Genomic DNA, 21,216 nt, shown 5'->3' on the forward strand with positions numbered 1-21,216 from the left:
CTAGCGTGGAATGAACCAACCTGAAATGTGAATTCGATTTGCAGAAAACAAAAAAAAAAAAAAAATTAGATAATTTGTCCAATAAACACACCAACTGATATGCCAAATTCTTGGGCTATGCAAAGGCTATAATTAAATATTAGAAATTAATTAATTTGATTAAAGGTAGGCAGTTATGTTTCCATCTCATATTAAATTTAATAATTATAAATAATTAATTTTTAATTTAGACATTTCTGGAATTTAATTTGGAATTGATCATTAAATTTAATACAAGATGCCAGCATAACTACCTACCTCTAGTCAAATTAATTAATTTCTAATATGAAATTATCCCCTTTACGTAGCCTAAGAATTTGCATATTGTTTGGCAGGTTTATTATATAACAAGCTATGGTTGTTGATGTTTATACATAATATGTGTTGGAAAAAGTTTGGAAAAATGTGGGATCACAAGCAACACTAAGATGCTAGCTGAATGAGTGCTAGATGGAGCATGTGCACAGTCCAAGACTTCCCCTCTCCTGGCCACTCATTATGCGAAAATTCACTCGTTAAGCGAGTCATTTTTTCACAATTTATTTTGCTTGTTATGCAAAACACTTGTTAAGCGAGGTTCCACTGTACTTTTTTACTTTAACATATGCAAAAAGTTATTACTAGGTTTAATTCAAACTGATTTCAATTAAAGATGGTAGTATTCAAATGCAACAATTGACAACTATTCAATTGCAAAAAGTCCTTGTTGTTCTCAAAAATTTGTCTTAGATATTTAAATACTTTTAAGTTATAATCCTTATCAGTTGATATGGCAGTAAACAAGAACTATAATTAGTCTCCTGTTCTGCCATTGGAAATTTAATCATATTTCAATAATACAAAGACCCAAGTCATTCTGGGATCTTACTTTTCAAGGAATTTTAATATTTAATTAATCATTATCTTCGATTTCTGTAATTATCAACATGCTAATCAACTTGTTCTCACATATATTATATTAGTTACTAATTCATATAAGGCAACAGCTGGATGGCTGAGTGGTATGTCAGTTATTGTTCTGGAAGACCTAGAACAAATCTAGATAGGTCAAACACCTTGGAATTCTTTGGGGGTGGTCCATACCAGATATGTTGGACTCTGTCCCTCATCATCCAGCTGCTCCATTGTGGGCCTGGTCAAACCTATGATGGGTTTGATTAAATCTTAGTGCCCACATGATGAAAAGCGGGGAAAAAATCTATACAAAAGAAATTGGCAGCATGTATAAGCTTATTCTCATTGTTTTCATGAATTACATTTGTTGTTTGTTTTCAGAAACTCATTCCAGTTCTTGGAAGTTCTCAATTTTTAAAGATATTCGATTCTGCATCTGGTTAATTGTAACTTTATTTATATAAAAAGAAAGAATTCAATTATTTTCTATATTAGATACATAAACGAGGATTTTATTCCTTCAAATAATAAAATTCTCAATAAAAACACCTGTATGTAAGCTGAAACTAATTTAGCTTGAATAACACCTTAAATACACTTTTCAGCAATACTTTAATTTTAATTTATTTAAGTTTAACTTTTAAGTTCTAATTGACATTCTAACAGATTTTTAAAACAAATTTTAAAAAGTTTTAACAGAATAAGATTTCAGTTAAAGTTTTGCTGGAAAGAGCATTTAAGGTGTTGTTTAAAATAAAATCCTTCTTTATATATCTTATAAAGAAACGTCTTTAACAGTCAAGCAGAGGATTTCTGTTAGGAACTTTTTTCAAAAAAAGAAAAAAAGACAGGAATGTTGAATTAGTGATTTTGTACTTTCTCTGGAAATTGTTCTGTAATATCTTCACATAAAAATTAATAAATATTTTTGGAATTAGAATCTTTATCTTAAATTCAATCTTTTTTAAACTGTTAAGATACAATGTTAAGGATTGAAAGATTAAACATTTTAGATATGGTCAACATATTAATCAATTAAATTTTTAATTATATTTAATACTAAGTCTAACAAATCAAATTATTACTGACTATAAAAAGCTTTGTTAAACTAGAGAATTTAGCCTGAAGGATAGATGATCAGGATATCATCTCATAATAATAATAATTAGAAACTAAATTAATTTAATGAAATATTTTTGAAGCTTCTGTAATAAAAGTTTGACCTGGAATTGGATACTAACATGTATATTGTACAGATATGCACTTGATGAGATATATATGATATACAGTAGTTTCGGTTCAAGTCCCCCTCTCCAGCTCATTCTTCTCTTCCAGAATATTTTAAAATTATTTAATTAAATTTTAATTTCTAATTCAAATTGCTTAATTGATATTATTACAGGTTGAAGGCCTAACCACCTGTCTTTAGGCCAATTCTCAAGTTTAATCAATTTTCTTATAGTTCAGTATTAACATGGTTGGTTAGATCTGATTAGTGCTAAAATTAGTGTTAAATTAGCACACATCTTAAAATTTCCAAATTCTGAAAATCCATAACTCTGAATTTTCAGTTTTTGAAAATTTAAATCAGAAGTGTGGAGTTTTTATGATTCCAACAATATGGGCTAATATATCAAATTTCTTGATAAAATTGAAGAAAGTTTTCAGTATCACGATTTATTAGGTCTAATATTTTGAATAAAGTTGCATAAAACTTAAGATGTATAAGATTTATAATTGTTTTGATCAAGATTAGGAAAATTATATTTTAGGAGAGTTTTTTTATTTTTTAAGAAATATTTCTTGTAGGATTTAAAATCTTAAAATCATTTTCTCAATAATAGATGACATTAATCTAAAATCCAAATGTTGTTTGCTTTTAGAAATTTTGAAATAGAAAAAACACTATACAATTTAAGGAATCAAAATGCAACATAGATCAATTAAACAGATTTAAAGATATTATGCATCTTATCTTTAGTTTGAACACATTAAAGATATTATGTTCTTTGTTTGAATCTATTTAATATATATAAACAAATTTGAATCAACTTTAGAACATATCAGAAAATGAGATGTGGAAAAATATTAGAAAACATTTAACAAATTAGAATAAATTGCATTACAACAACTCCTTAAACTATATAGCATTTCTTTGTTTGAAGATTTTAATGAAAAATGGAGTTGGTTGTCACAAGAGAGATGTTATTGTATTTAGAGAAAATATTAAAATAATTCAGTAAGGAACAGTTATTTAAAAGAGTGCTCAATTGTCATTTTTGTTAAATGTATTATTTTTAATATTGAGAATTAAGGTTTGTAGATTAATAATTTTAATTAATTATTTTCTTTATAAAACTGATATGTATTATTATTTTTTTTATTAACATACAAAATTTCATACTAAATTAATATCTATTTTTAGGTATTTATTTTTGACAGACTGGAGTGATAAAACACCTAAAATTGCTAGATCATACCTAGATGGATCTCATTTTGTTACTCTAATTAATTCTTCAGTAGTAGCTTGGCCAAATGGAATTACTATTGATTATCAACAAGAAAGAATATTTTGGACAGATTCCAAAAAAGATTATATTGCATCCTCTGATTTTGATGGTCTTAACATCAGATTTGTGTTACAAGGAGCTTCAGTCATTCCTCATGCATTTGCAATAGCAGTTTATAAGGTAAAACATGCTTAAATCTTCAAATTATACATATACAGTAAAACCTCTTTAAGACTACCATCCCAAAACTTATGAAAGCTGGTCATCTCAAAGGGGGAATGACAAAAATATGTGTACAAAATAATGTACATAATACTGTGTCTAATAGTAATACATAGTATATATAATATTCTAGTGTAACACTATCCACACTACTGTGTAAGCAATAGTAAGCAATATAGCAAAAACTATTTTAAAATCCTATGTATTGATTAACACTTTACTGCAAGAAAATTTATTTAATAATATATCACATGTAATTCTGTTTACTGTACTTGGAAATGTAATACATAGTCTTAAATGTTTGTTTTTAGCATTCTGAAATGGACATTTGCTTTCTGTTTTAACTTTTGATATTTCTTTTCTATTTAGTCAAACAAATTTGAAAAATTCAAAATTTTACCCAAATTTTGTTGTTATCAATTACCATTTTAACTTTCCCTAATAATAAAAATTAATTCATTGGCATTGTTATATTATTTAATTTAATAATAATAAATAGAACAATAGCTTAGAATAAATTGTTGAGGATATTAACAGCAAATTATGTATGTTCTCCACAATAAGTTGAATTTTTACATCTAATACAACAGTGCAATTGACATGTATAATGCCTAACATTATACATGCTCATGACCTCTGATTACCTCAAAGAGAGTATTTCAGACAAAGGATTATTAGTCTAGATAATTATTGGTGAGTAAAGGAGTGGTCAGGTTAAGGAGAATTAAAAACAATGGAATTCTATGGAATAAAAATTCTGTTGTAAGAAAAATCTGGTGGTCTGGAGAGGTTTTACTGTATTTTATTTAAATATCTTATTTTTTTACATGAATAAAAGAATTCTTTCATCTTTTTATCAAGTTTTCCTTAACATTTTCAGAATAAATCAATAAGTATAATTTTAAATAATACAATTTAAAATTAAATAAATTTAAATTATTTAAAAAATAATTTTAAATAATTGTGTACTTTGGATCATTACCAAAGTACACAATTATCTTAAATTAATGAATAATTAAGTATGTTATACCTAATTATTCATTAATAATTAAGATTTTTACTAACCAACACCAATTTTTTAATTACAAGTACTTCTGGCATTTTCAAAAGGTCAAAGTACTCATTATAAAATTAGTGCTAGTTAATATAGATTTTCATTATTTGATATCAGTATCCAATTTGTGACTTGTTTGAATGCACTTTGATTCATTTTGATATATATGTTTATAAATTTTGTTACATTAAGCATTCTTAACATATAAATACTGTCATTGAAAATCCATTTATTTGTGTCCAGCTAGTAAATATGTTTTAACATTATCAAGCATTAATATTTTACTCATCTAACTTGTTGATATAATCTTTTTGGTTAATGTTACCTATGGTAGCGAAGTCGGCGATGGGGAAATTCTAGACTGCGATGGGGAAATTCTTTTTCCCTACATTCTAGATGGCAACGGGGAAATTTTTTGGGATTTCGTTATCAATCAATGAAATCCGTAGAGGGCGCTTTGATTCGTAGAATCGCTATTGATCGGCAATTATGCAAATTTTTTCCCCGATAGTGGAGTAGGTGTGTTCTCGTGTGAAAAGATTATTTTGACGTTTGGATACTTCTGGAATTTTTGTATTATAAGGTAATTAATAGTAATATTAATTTTCATTGTGAATTTAAGCGATTGGAATTTATTTATTGAAAAATTGGCTAAGTGTTTTCTGCAATTTTTGGAATAAATATTTCACAAGTTAGTCATGTCGAATTGCGATTTAGAGTCGGACGAAGTTTGGAAAGAGTGTACTAGGCGACGTTTTTATCAGTTAATCGAAGCAGAGTCTTCCAAATTAGGATTAGACGAAAGAATTGAAATTTGCCGTAAAACTGGGCCTCCAACACACCGAGGAAGTTTGCCAGAAATGTGGCCAAACATGCAAATTGAGTTATCGCAGCAGCCGGAAATCTTGCATGATGCGTTGCCGAAAATGCTGGCGGAATAGTTCGGCCTTCGAAGGAACGTTCAAAGGGAAATGTGGCAATATTTCATGGGCGAATCTTTTGACATTCATATGGCACTATGTGAGATAAGCTGAGATAAGCAGAGGATCAGGGGTTTTCCTCGCTGACCACTTACACTGCATGGGTTGGCAAAACCCGATCTTGTTGTCATTTCGGATGGCTAGGAGGGCAAAAAAGTGAGTAGGGAAGTGCGTCAGTAAGTCGACAGGCACCTTGGATTGACAGGAGACAGGTTAACAAATAAAACATTTATTGAATAACTAGAATAACATACAAGGCGATTACAAAGTATTCTACGATAGACTGAGATTAAATGCGGTTAACATACGCTTGACTGCAACTATATGCAAGTTTACAGATTCTAACTAAGACGGCTATGCGTTAAGCCTATTGCCGTTGCTGGAGAGAGAGAGTTTACAAAGGTCCTAACAAAATACCTCTTGGGGTGAGATTGGACGATAACTCGAAGTGTGGCGGTCGCCAAATATATGGAAGAGTCGCTGAAGGTCTTCTCCGACGGGATTCCGGTCTTAGACATGGAGAATGATAGACACAAATATAGAAACAACTTCCTATGCGAGCGCGCAAAGTTCCGGTTGCACGAGCTTTTAAAGAGTTAGTGTGGGAAGCTGTCGGTTGTTGACGATGACTTGCGAATTCTTGACAGCCAAGTGTCAACTTTCCCACCTAACTGTTGATAGTTACTGGAGACCTCTGCTCCATTTCTCTGCGAGGAATTGTTTCTCTCAGGGATTGTTTACACTAATTTGTGAGAAAAAAAATGAAAGTTTTCTTTCATTTACACAGATTTTTCCGCTAAAATCCGCGGTCTCACAACTATATTGGTTTAGAGTGCATGACGAGTAATTCGGCAATTTCCTCGGGTGTTTCTAAAAAGGCAGGCATAACTGGTCGAACCACATACGTTTTGTTATGTTAGTGTCCTTACACAATCTGACATCGTTTAAAATAGGTTGGAAAAATGGTGGAAATAGACGAAACAGTGATATGTAAACGTAAATACGAGAAAGGACGAAAAATGAAAAGTACTAAATGGGTCGTTGGAGGTATATGCCAGGAGGACAAGACTTGTTTTATATGCCAGGTTAATGACAGATCTGAAATAACTCTGAAATAATTGGATAATATCGAAATACGTTAATTCCGGCAGCATAGTATTCACAGACGAATGGAAGGGCTATAACCACATAGACGATTTAGAAGTAATAGAAATCACTCATAAAACAGTAAATCACTCCAAAAATTTTGTCAATCCGATTACAGGCGTTCATACTCAGAATATCGAAAGATTGTGGGTTTTCTTAAAAAACAAGAAGAATTTGCCGAAACATTACACAGAAGATTTGTCGGATTCATACATGTACGCATTTATGTATAAGAAGTATCACAAATGGCCGTTAAAAAATCCCGGTGAAAAATTCCACACCTTTATTAAACACGTAAGAATGATATATCCCGGTCACGGAAAAATACCTAGTTGGAAAGAACCGGAGACTATTCCGGTTGCTCCTGTACCTATTGCCAGCAAGAAAGAAAAACACAAGAAAAAGGTGAAAAAAAAGAGAAAATTGTTAAAACGAAAAGGAAAAAAAGAGCCTCGTCTCGTACTGGAGAATCAAGTTCAGTCGACGGGAAAAGGGGAAAAGCTCAGTAACAAAGTAAGTTATCCTATTTTTTATTTGTATTTTTTAGTAGTATTTTTTGTTTTGTGACGGCAACCGGAAACGCGGCCACGTTGAACGTAGGGTAGAAATAATCTCTTCGTCGCCGTCTAAATGTGCGGTAGAAAAAAATTTCCCGTCGCCGTCTATAATGTAGGGTAGAAAAAAAATCCCCATCGCCGGCTAGAATGTAGGGTAGAAAAAATTTTCCCGTCGCCGACTTCGCTACCATAGGTAACATTAACCATCTTTTTTTAACCAATTATTGTTTTGTGTATCTGCATAAAAAATATATTTATGTATATTTTAATACTTATATAAATAGCATCACTTAATGCTGTAAACTTTTCTAATTATAGAAAGGCTAAACAAACTTACAATAATCTGCTTAAGGCAAAAAAGTGGAATTATTTTAGAAACATCGAATCAACCCTAATCAACAACAGTAAGGACAATATTTTTATTTTGGACCACTATACATAAATTTTGCTTCAACATAAATCCTAGAACAAATTCTTCAGTTATAGACTTTAATGTATGGAAAAGTTTCTATCAAAGATTATCAGATATTCAACCTATCTCACTAATAAGTTTTATTATTGATACTCATAATGAATATTTAGATACTTTACAATTAATGACTTAGAAGATGCTATTAATAAAACCAAAATCAAATCTATGCCAGGTAGCAACAACATCCCAACTAGCTTTCTAAAGATGCTTCCTCATCAAAACTACTAAAAATATTTTATTCTATGTACAAAGAAATTACATACCCTGACTCTTGGAATTCAGCTACGATTACATTGATATATAAAAAAGGCAACCATCTTTCTCCAGATAATTATAGACCCATTGCATTGCTTTCAGTATTAAGGAGGATGCACACATGCAGTGTGGCAAGGAAGAGCGACAAAATGATGTCACTTTTTTACCGCAGAAGTCTATTTTGTGCCACAAAAGTTGGTCAAACTCTATCTTTCGCGGCAGCTGCCGCCAAGACACATTTCTATCAGCCAATAACAATTCATTTGGCAGTCACGTGAGAAAATACAATCACATGGTGTTTTAATGGCGGAAAGTTTGACATGGTTAACTGAGATAACTAATATCAGAATAAAGAGGAAAGAATAGTAAATTTAACACAAATTCTACACAAATACAGTAATCATATATTATTTAATTCAAAGAACAAAACAACCAAATCTTACCTAAAATAGTATTCTTTATCGAGAGATCTTAATTGAAGAATAAGTCTATTTTGTACATCAGTTCTTTATCGATCCAACAAAATATCTTGGCAAGGTTCTTGCCAATATGATATCTCTAATCCAAAATCTTCATTCGAATCTTCGATGAAATCTTCTAGCTAAATGAAACGAGCCGTACAAAACAAAATTTGTAAACACGTGGATAGCAACAGTGTCACTATCGTTTGCCATCTTGAATACTGAACGCATGTGCCGAAATGTAAATGGATTGCCGCTTGTGTGGTTGTGCTGCCACGCGGCGAAGACGCGTTTGCAACACCGTTCTTCATTGCCGCGCTGCATGTGTGCATCCTCCTTTAAGGAAATGCTTTACGTCAATGCTAGCCTCTAAATTTTGTCAGTTGACCAAAGATACAGATCTAGATGCTTACACAAAGAATAAAGGAATCGAATTTGCAATTTTTCTACTACTGTCTATAATACAACTTCAATTAATAATAAAATGTAGGAAAGTATATGCATTTATAGATATCAAAAAGGCTTTTGACTCTGTCTTCGTTCTTTTATTGGTTCATAAATTAAGAATTAAGGGTGCAGGTGACCGATTTTCAACAACAGTACTTAAATTATTTTCAAACTGTTGTATAAAAATTAAACAGGGAAACTCCATTTCTCCATCATTAAATTTATCACATGGAATACTTCAGTGTGATCCTCTCTACCATATCTATTCAATTTTTACTTATCTGATTTTTCTCCAAACCAGTGATGGGATTGAGATCACTGTCAGAGTTTTTCACTATTTTCAATTTGCTGACAATTTGGTTTTACTTGCACCTACTAAAATTTCTTTACAGAGGAAAATTAATCAATTAAACTCATATCTCAATTCCCTACATCTAACAATAAATCCCGCTAAAACAAAGATTATAATATTCCATAATAATTGTAAAATTTCACAAACATTATCAAAGTTGTATCTAAATAATACTCCCTTACAAATAGTTAAAGAAGTTAATTTTTTGGGTGTCGTATTTGATTGGAATATTACTTTCAAAGCACATCTAACTACTATTAATAAGAAAGGAAAGCTGGCAATTGACAATCTCTTGTATCTATGTTCTACTCTGAAAACGTTAAACTTGAATATTTATATGAAGTTATATAATTCAATAATTAATCCCATTATATACTATGCCAGTCCAATTTGGGGTTTCGATTACTTACATAAACTGAAATCTTTTCAAATTTATTTCTTCGTAAACTTCTCCATCTAGAAAGATCTATTCCTGGTTATGCTATACATAATGAAACCAATTATATATGCTCATTCCGTTTTTTCTCAAACATATAATAAAAGTCTACTACCGTATAAAATTTAAAAGTGATAATAATTTAATTGTTATCAGGAAATTATCAAAAAAAAACAAAAACATAAGTTCAAACCAACTATATCAAACTAAGGTTCAAAACATTTTAAACTCATTTGGTGTATCTGACCTGTTATTCAAAGATAATTTGCAAGAATGGAAATATGGCTATACTCTATTAATCGAATCTGCAATATCTCAGTCTATTAACAAGGATCAAACAAATTTAAATCAGAGTAAATATCATCCCTGGTATACCAATCTGCTCCATATTCCATCTTCGCAACCATATATATCTAAATCAATTAATTTAAATGTGAAAAGATTAATAGCACAAATATGTTTTAATAAATATTCTATTAACATCAACAACAGTTATATTAATTTTGCAAATAATCGTTGTATTCAGTGCAATTCCGAAAAACTCTCACTCTACCATCTGATACAGGATTGTCAAGGCTTAACAAATGTGCACGACTCACTTGATATCAAACAAACAGTTCAACATAAATCACTCCTTGAACTTAGAATGTGTATCAACAAAGATAATAAAAAAGTTTTATACAAACTATATAATTACTTTATCAAAATTACAGAAATGTTAGAAAACCTAACTTTATAGTTCATTGTTCATTACTACTAAATAATTGTGATTTTATCTGTATTAACAACTTTAAGGCTTTGATTGTTATTATCCAACAAAAATATACTTGTAATTAATGTTATAATGATTATTATTTATATATGTAAACTGTTCAATCTTTTTTTTTTGTAATTTTCCCTATTAAATGTAACACCCCCTTAACAGAGAAACTCTCCCTTTTTGTGAATAAACATTTATTATTATTATTATTATTATTATTATGTTGGGATAAGTGAGATATACTCGGTTAACACCGGTGGCTGTGTACTATGCCGGACCAAAGTCAAGGCATAGTAACCAAAACAGAAATTAAAGAAGTGTATCAGTGTGTGTGTTTGTATTCAGGAATTTTCTCGCAATATGACATGTATTCAATATAGTGGCCTTCTGTAGTGTGATGTATGTGTTTCTATTCAATTGTAATGTGCCCAGGCTTTTGTGTAGTGTGTGGGGTATGACACCTGTAGAGGAGAGAACGACAGGTACAATAAGCACCCTATCCATCCTCCACAGATGCCTTATTTCCTGGGCGAGTTCTGTGTACTTGCTAATTTTTTCAGTGCATGCATTTTGTATATTGTGAGTGTTTGGAATGGTTATGTCTATAATGTATGTGATTTTATTGTGTTTGTCAATGAATGTCTAGTCTGTTGTGGTAAATTGTTTTATCTGTGATTATGGCTCTGTCGTAGTACATTTTGTGCATGTTGTTTTCCAATACTGTCTGTGGAATGTATTTGTAGTATGGTTCGTGGATGTCTACTAATTTGTGTTTCTTTGCAAGCTCTTGATGTATTATATTTGCTATTTGATTATGTCTGTGTAAATAATCTGTCTGTGCCAAGAGCTTGCAACCAGAGGTGATATGTTGTATAGTTTCTGGCATGATGTGACATTTTCTGCATGTGTCATTTGTGAGTGTTGCATCTTTGAGTTTTGCATCTCTGTAGTTTTTAGTATTTATGACCTGATCCTGTATGACGATCATGAATCCTTGCTATTTAATAATAATAATAATAATAATAACTCTCCCGTGGTCACTACCTGGTCATGGTGGGAGAGCCCAGTAATTTTACTGATCCATAGGGCAATGCAGGCTGGAGCATAAGCTCCTGGTAGGGACACCCATGCCAGTAAGGTCTATGGGGAGAAATGAAGCTAAGAGTGACCACACCCACATTCTGTGGAGATATTTATTATGGTAATAACTAGATCAAAGTGTGATACCGGCTCGGACGTCGCCCGGGTTAACAAGGTCCGCGTTCGTGGGTTAGGCAGAGGCTCACGTCCGAAAAATAGGCCACAGTCTCCCTTGGTTACCGGTGGCAAAAGCAGCACCGGCCCAAGCATGGCTACTGCAATGCCCTCAACAGATGTGAGGAACAAACCCAGCCTTGGTGTTTCTGTGGCAATGCATCCACAGACCACAAAGGCTGGAAAACCACGCCAACGGATGAAATGGACAGTAGAAATGAACGAGTTTATCATCCGTAGTTACTACACCATCACAAAACTCGAAACAAACATGACAGCATACAGACAACAACTACACCATAGATTCACACAACAGTATCCTCACCTCACTGTCACCGAACAAAGGGTTGTTGATCAAAAAAGAACAATTATACACAACAACCTTATTCCACAAACAACACTTGAACGTATCAAACAACAGGTTGCTGATCAAATACATCAACAGACAGAAACATCTAACATTAATGAAGATCATGTAACCTGTCAGGATAATCCAGCAACAAGCATTGATAATAACACACATACAACAATTACCACTAATGATACTACAGACATTTCCTCATCCATCACTGATAACATAGACATGGATTTAGTTAATACACTCTCACATATATTTCAGGAAACACTCACTAAATATACAGGCACAGATCCCACACAACGACCACGAATACCAAAAATCAACACGTCAAAGGAAGTAGGAAAAACACTAAATTACGTAAACACTCACTTACTACCACACTACATTTATTCAATCTCTACACTCGCAGACATTCATACATTAGTTTATGCTGGAGCAGTCACAGTAGTGACACACCATGGGCTGAAAATACAATCACAGACAAACACACAGAAAACAAAATTCTATCACAAGCCTGCCTGGCAGAGAAGAATAGAAATACAAATAAATGACATTAGACAGCAATTAGGCAAGCTGACACAATACGCTAAAAACAACATAACACCCAAATTAAGGAAACAGCTCAAAAACATTTTCAAGAAAATAAAAACACACACAAAACATGAACATCACAACACACACATTACAGAATACATTGATACACTAAAACAAAAACTTGCTGCCAAAGCACGTAGACTCAAACGATACAAAACATGTACACTACGAAAACAACAGAATAAATTATTTACAAACAATGAAAAACTCTTTTACAGACAAATTAATAACAAAGCAAACACTGATACACAGCACAGTGGCACACCAACAGAAGAAGAACTCACAACATATTGGTCTTCTCTTTGGTCCAGTGCTGTCACGCACAATGCTGAAGCAGGCTGGATTGAGGAGGAGAACAAAAACTTACACAACATACCAACTATGCCCTGTGTTGAAATAAGCATACATGATTTCCAATACGCTGTTAACAGAACACACAACTGGAAGACATCTGGTGTAGACAACATTCACAATTTCTGGTACAAAAAGTTTACATCACTGCACCAGGAACTAGCTAAACACCTAACACACATCATCATCAATCCACAAGACATGCCAAATTTTCTTATTCAGGGCATCACCTACATGAAACCTAAAAACAACAATACCACAGACCCCACACAATACAGACCAATTACATGTCTTCCAACACTCTACAAATTATTGACATCCTGTATTGCAAACAAAATATACAAACATGTTGAAGAACACGACATTCTAACGGAACAACAAAAAGGTTGCCGTAGAAATCACAAGGGATGCAAAGAACAGTTACTCATAGATTCAGTCATTCTATGGCAAGCACACAAACAACACAGAAACATACGCATGGCATATATAGACTACAGAAAAGCATTCGACAGTGTTCCACACAGTTGGCTGCTACATATTCTACACATGTACAAAATACATCCATCACTCATTACATTCTTCCAAAACACTATGCAGCACTGGAGAACAACACTACATCTCAGGGTTCATAACACTTCCATACAAACAAACCAAATCTTTATTAGGCGAGGAATTTTTCAAGGAGATTCCTTGAGTCCTCTCTGGTTCTGCCTAGCCTTGAATCCATTATCCAACATGTTAAACAACACACAATATGGCTACAATATCAGGCATGAAAAAACAACACAGTATACACTGTCACATCTCATGTACATGGATGACATAAAACTTTATGCATCCACACAAAAACAACTTCATCAACTCCTACAAATCACACATTCATACACCAAGGACATACAAATGGAATTTGGCCTAGATAAATGCAAAACACTTCACATAGAAAAAGGAATCCTGAAGAAAGAAGATTTTGCACTTGGAAATGGAGACATTATTGAATCCATGGAAGAGGGCGAGTTCTACAAGTATTTAGGATTCCAACAGGCCAAACTAACAGAACATGCACAAATAAAGCAAAGATTAATTAAAGAATACCAAAGTAGGTTAAATGCTATTCTCAGAACACAGTTAAATGCAAAACACACAGTTAAAGCAATAAACACATATGTCATCCCAGTACTCACATATTCTTTTGGAGTTATACATTGGACTCACACAGATCTCGAGCAACTCCAAAGGAAAACAAGAACAACACTTACTAAGCATAAACAACATCATCCTAAATCCGCCACAGAAAGATTAACCCTTCCACGTAAAGATGGCGGACGTGGCCTGATTGACATAGTTAACCTTCACTACAAACAAATACAGTCACTGCGAGAGTTTTTCTACAAAAAACAAGAAACATCACAATTACATAAAGCAGTAACTCTAGCAGACTCGAATAACACACCATTAAACTTACACTCACATCATATGGACACAACACAACATATAAAAAGCATAGACACCATTAAGCAATCGTGGGCTCGAAAGGCACTCCATGGCAGGCATCCTTATGATCTGGCCCAGGATTTTGTTGACAAAACTGTGTCAAACAGCTGGTTAGCTCGGGGATGCCTCTTTGGGGAGACGGAAGGATTCATGATTGCCATACAGGATCAGGTCATAAATACTAAAAACTACAGAAAACACATACTCAAAGATGCAACACTCACAAATGACACATGCAGAAAATGTCACGTCATGCCAGAAACTATACAACACATCACCTCTGGTTGCAAGCTCTTGGCACAGACAGATTATTTACACAGACATAATCAAGTAGCAAATATAATACACCAAGAGCTTGCAAAGAAACACAAATTAGTAGACATCCACGAACCATACTACAAATACATCCCACAGACAGTATTGGAAAACAACACGCACAAAATGTACTACGACAGAGCCATAATCACAGATAAAACAATTTACCACAACAGACCAGACATCACACTCATTGACAAACACAATAAAATCACATACATTATAGACATATCCATTCCAAACACTCACAATATACAAAACGCATGCACTGAAAAAATTAGCAAGTACACAGAACTCGCCCAGGAAATAAGGCATCTGTGGAGGATGGATAGGGTGCTTATTGTACCTGTTGTTCTCTCCTCTACAGGTGTCATACCACACACACTACACAAAAGCCTGGGCACATTACAATTGAATAGAAACACATACATCACACTACAGAAGGCCACTATATTGAATACATGTCATATTGTGAGGAAATTCCTAAATACAGACACACACTTCTTTAATTTCTGTTTTGGTTACTATGCCTTGACTTTGGTCCGGCATAGTACACAACCACCGGTGTTAACCGAGTATATCTCACTTAACCCAACATAATAATAATAATAATAATAATATCACTTTTGATTTATATAAACTATGATAATTTGAGGTTTTCAAGTTGCCCTTTACAGGTTTTATGTCAGCTATGGCACAAGTGGTAACCAGGCAATGTCCTCACCTTTAAATAGTGATGTGTCTTAGTGAAAAGTTTACTGTCATATAGAAACAGACAATTATTTGCTCAAAAACAACAAATTTTTAACGAAAAGAATTTTATTAACTGTTTAGGGAGGACTTGTACTCTACCATATATATACATTGATACAACACAATTTTTGACTAATTCACAGAGAGAGAGAACCATAAATAACAGTAACCAATGGAAGCAGTTTCTTTTTGGTTCCCTTGGGGGTCTCTCCTGCCATTGCTTCATTGACATCTATGGACATTCTTCCATTCTTTTGATGAGTTCCTCGGATGGTTTGGTTAAGTATCTAAATACTTCCACTATGTGTTCCTTGCACATGTATTTCCAATTTTATTGGAATTGATTTCCTCAGCAAGAACTTGTTTATCCCCCTTTTGAGTTTAGCACTAAGACATTTTCTCCTCCATAAAATGTGGATCTTATGGTGGATTGTCTTTTCCTTCTTTCTGCTTTTTGTAAACTCTAGGCTTGTTGTCGGAATGTAGTGACGACTAATACTTGACTTCGTGCATTCCTTGTCCGCAGAATAACTCTGGAATGAGTTGTCCGATCTTGATGAAATTTTCTACGACTCATCATCACTCAAGGATGAACTGATTAAAATTTCAACTTTCAAAAATGATCCGTTTTTGTAGAACTGGATATAGGTGTTTTTCTTCATTATGGATCATTTTTGAGATTTGAAATTTTAATCAGTTCATCTTTGAGTGATGATGAGTCGTTGTGGAAAATTTCATCAAGATCGGACAACTCATTCTAGAGTTATTTTGTTGACAAGGAATGCATGAAGTCAAGTGTTAGTCGCTTCCTGCACACATGTGTAGAAGCGCCATCTGGTGGTTGGAAAATATGACAAGCATTAAAACGGTAATTTTGAAAAGGTAAATGCAGGGCCGGATTTACATAAGGGCATTTGGGGCCTGTGCCCAGGGCCCCCACAAAACTAAAAAAAAATTATGTTTAAACATAATTTTTTTCCTATTACCGCGACATGATTCTGTTACCCTCATGATTAGGCCACACGCCTAGTGTGGCCTAATCATGAGGGCAACAGGCAGAGAAAACCAAACCCGGGAAAAACCTATGAAACATCGGAAAATTTCGGGAAAAAATTTCACATAGGTATTTTTCAGTTAAATTAAAATAATTAGTTTTACACAATAAAATATATGTATGTTTACAATAACCTTACTTTTAAGTGAAATTTACAACTTCCTAGTTCAAATCTAATTGAAAGTACAGTATTTTGTGTAAATTTTCTAAATCATCAAATTTGCCTACTCTTAAAGGGGGGACCCCCACCGAATTTGTGCCCAGGGCCCCTGGATTGGTAAATCCGGCCCTGGGTAAATGTTGTCACTAACTGGACACACAACAAATATAAAGAATCTTTATAGAATAATAAGTTTAAACAAGTCTTCTTTTTAAAACGTGGAGCAGCAGCGATCAATATTGATGGCTTTACGATCCATTCTCTCCTTCGTCTTCCTATCGTTAGTACGAAATTTCGATCTCTAAATGGAGAAGCTGCGCAGAGATTCCAAATTGAGATGAAGTCGGTCAAATTCATCATCATCGATGAAATGTCAATGATTGGTGCAGGAATGCTTTACATGATTGAGAGAAGATTGAGAGAGATAAACCCCGAGAAAGATGAGCCGTTTGGTGGATTCTTTATCTATTTGTTTGGTGATTTTCATCAGCTTCCTCCTGTTAAAGATACTCCTCTCTACTCGAGTGTTTTTTATGATGTAATGTCCCAACAAGGTAGATTCGCATTTGATCCTTTTGAGAAGTTCATTGAACTTAGTAATTCTCATAGACAAAATAGCGCAGATAGTTCCTTCACGGATGTCTTACAACATCTAGCTTCAGGTGATTTCTCTGATACAGATCTGAACATTCTGACGACAAGAAATCGAGCCTATTTATCCAGAGATGAACTTGATCAGTTCCAAACGGCAGTAGAGCTATATCCAACAAACGAGCAAGTTAAACAAAGCAATGAAGACTACTTGCAGTCAATTTGATGCCCTTTTGCTTATATAGCAGGGGAGGCAAGCAAGAGTTCAGTGGGAGCCGAAATGTAGGTTTTGCAAAATGCATGGAGCCGCAGTTCTGTACTATCGTGGTGGATAGTATGGTAAGCCGAAAAGGATAGCACTTTCAGCAAGAGCCGCATGTAACTCAAAAAGAGCCGCACTTGCCATGCCTGTTATATATCATCTGAAAACATTCCGGATATTGCCCCACCTTCGTCCAAACATGACTCAAGTTCTTGGTCTCTCGGTCCCTCCAAGTTTTTGAATCTCTCAGTTAATGCCAGAATCATTCTGAGAGTCAACTTATGGGTGCAAGGAGGTCTCGTCAATGGTTCACTAGGAACTATACACTACATTATATATGTTTCTAATGCTTGCCCTCCAGCTCTTCCTCTGTTTATTTTAGTGGAATTCGATAGCTATCAGGGACCTTTCATCTATGATAATCTGTTTCCAATAATCCCCATAACACGCACTTCAAACGATGGCAGTATATTGTGATCTCGTAGACAGTTTCCCTTACCTTCGCATACTCGATGACTATACATAAATCACAGAGATTAACTCTTCCAAAAATCAAAATAGATATATGGAAAAAAGACTCAACTATCGGTCTTATCTATGTTACATTGAGTACAGTGAAAAAAATAACTGACATAGTATTTTTAAAGAGTTACAATAAAGATCGCAACGAGTCAATCTGTAAGTCCAAGGCCTATAGTGATAGACAGAATTTCATGAGACATTGGCATAGCAATTAATTAATGGCTTATTCTGACCTTATATTTGTACCTTTAAATGATCCAATAGAAATCATATATATTGTTGAGAACGAATGATTCTTTGTTTCTTTTTTCCTCATAATCTAGAAAATAAAGGTGCGAGCAGCTTCGTTCCGACTACACGCTGATGTAGCGTTACTTAACTAGTTGATTATAATTTTGTATGATTATAGGTTGCATTTTGTTCAATGACTCACCAAAGTAATATAGACATTTTACTTTCTCGCAGAAAGGTACTCTGTGTTTATTTGAACCATGAAGATGTTGATACTTAGATGTACTGTACCCCTTTTACAGCAGGGTTATAGTTATCTCACAGTAAGAGTTAAAGTTGGAACTTCATAATAATATTTTTTCCATAAACAAAATATCACTTTAAATACAATTTTTTAATATTTATCATATTGATATAAAGTTCTTTATCTTATTTTAGAAAAAATTTTCTGATTTAATTAAACTTTGCTTCTGTTTCAGAACGAATTATATCTGTACTCTATAATATTGCAATTTCTACGACCATTGAAATGAAAAGCTTTAATATTCTCTATCTTACATAAATTCTAAATTTTCTCCTAGTAATTTTTTTTAATCTTCTAAATCAGTCATGCCCAAACTATAATTCTTGTGTACCACTGGCTGAATTTGGCCCATCAATCATGCCTGCAAAAATATTTGACACATAAATAGGCTTACTTTTGGTATATATGGAATATAAAAAATATCTTATCTGTTGTCCACCTACTGTATCTATGACGCATGCTCATTTTCACCCAGCAGTCAAAAAGTTTGGGCACCACTGTTCTAAAAGATTGTGAGTTTAGTTTTCTGAAAGACTGACAGTGGTCATTTTGGTAAGTGAAGTAGTTGGTAATGATTATGGAAGTCAGATAAATCTTTATTAGGTTTGAAAATATCAGTACTTGTAAAATGATTGAATAGATATATTTTTTGAGAAAATGCATCTATCCTACTATTTGGAAATAATAATGTTTCTAAAATACAGAGTAAAGTTCAAATCATGTCTTCCCGTTTCTGGTTCATCAAAAAGAACACTTTACAACTCCTTGAACACAAATTAAGTCTATTTATTTAACACTATTTACAGAGATACACAACAATACATCTTGATTATTTCTAACTACAAGGTCTTAGTCCAGACCTCCTTCTCCTCATACAGTCTTAGGCTAGGCCAGGGATGGCCAACAGTTTTTGCCCCCGGGCCAAATTGGAAAGAAAAATTTTTTCATGGGCCGAACAAAATATTAAAATTAAATCATGTTAACCCTTTACCCCCAACATCTTGTTTATGTTTATTTTGAGATCCTCCTAAGGCAATATAGGTCTGTCAGGCGATATTATTTTAAAAATTCACAAAAAATCAAATTATCATTATATCTATATGAAAAAAATCACGCACATTTACTAATATCTTTAGTTTTAAATACAATGTTTTTCAATACATTTTATTAGAAAAATTCATAAGAAAAAAATAATATATATCAGAACTGACACATAAACTTGATAATTTGTAACATTTTATGAAAATTAACATTGTCTAGTTACCTAGTTGTTTGCTGGCACTGAGCTAGAAAGACACAGAATATTGTTTTGTACAATTCAATATAAAATTTATGCATGTACGTTTATTCGTTGTAAAATTATTGCACATTATATCAAACATGTGTTTGAAATCAAAATTTTATTCTGCTATCAACTAATATAATGAACTAATATACTTTATTCAATTCATATCGAATGAAATTATATATTTTTGTAATAAACATATGATTACCACTAGCAATACATGTAACATTTGCTGATATTTTCGATTAAAATAAAAAATATGTAAAATATCAAAACTGAAGACCACAACTTAAATATTTATAACACGTTGATTTATTATAGCATAAATGGTCTTATTATAGTAATATTATTGCATGAATATGCTAAAAATGAAATAATTTATTGTTTTCTGGTAATTTTTTAAGAAAAAAAAGGCATTAATTAAAATTTTTTAAGTCAACAAAACACCACCTGGACAAAAATATGTAAAACAGACAATAGACAAGACGATGCCATCAAGTGCTGACATCTGTTGTTGATAAATTTTACAAAGATCAATATTTACCAAAGTAACGATGAATCGGTACCCTTGAAGTTTCGCTTAACAAACCAGGGTAACGATCAATCCTTCGGGGGCAAAGGGTTAAATAAAAATACGTTGACCCAGGCGACAGGTCAGGTTTGTTTGAACAGAAGTTCCTGACGCATGTGCAATGTCATTTACAATGCGAAGAAACATATGAGCAAAAAAAAAAAAAAGAAAGAAAAAGTTGACAGGCAGGCGGTGCTGTGCATCACACATCAACACAAACAGAGTGACATGGCAGAATGGCAGATGAGTTTCAGTGAGTGTGGGGTCTTTTGTTCTTCAAATAGTGTAAATTTATAACAGACGAATACAAAAGTTGTAAATCTCTACAATGAAATTTTTTTTAAAAATGAAGAAGTATCACAAATCATCCATTCGACCATTTATTAGAAGTTAAGTAGCTAATATTGAAAAATTAATTGCGGACCGCATAAACCCATTACGCAGGCCGGATCTGGCCTGCGGGCTGTATGTTGGCCATCTTTGGGCTAGGCTCTTCTTTCCTTGATCCAACATTGCCTTATATCTAAGTTCTGAA

General features: G+C 33.1%; 1 protein-coding gene across 1 annotated transcript in view; it reads left to right on the forward strand.

Annotated features, from left to right (window-relative positions):
- Positions 1 to 21,216, forward strand: part of LOC136977662 (sortilin-related receptor-like) — a 155,282-nt gene that overhangs the window by 71,258 nt on the left and 62,808 nt on the right. The window contains exon 18 of the mRNA XM_067273194.1: positions 3,359 to 3,623. Coding sequence (XP_067129295.1) covers positions 3,359 to 3,623 — 265 coding nt within the window. The remainder of the gene's footprint in view (positions 1 to 3,358; positions 3,624 to 21,216) is intronic.

This window comes from Centruroides vittatus, unplaced genomic scaffold (assembly GCF_030686945.1).
Source record: "Centruroides vittatus isolate TY-2023 unplaced genomic scaffold, ASM3068694v2 contig_466, whole genome shotgun sequence".
Classification (NCBI taxonomy): Eukaryota; Metazoa; Arthropoda; class Arachnida; order Scorpiones; family Buthidae; genus Centruroides; species Centruroides vittatus.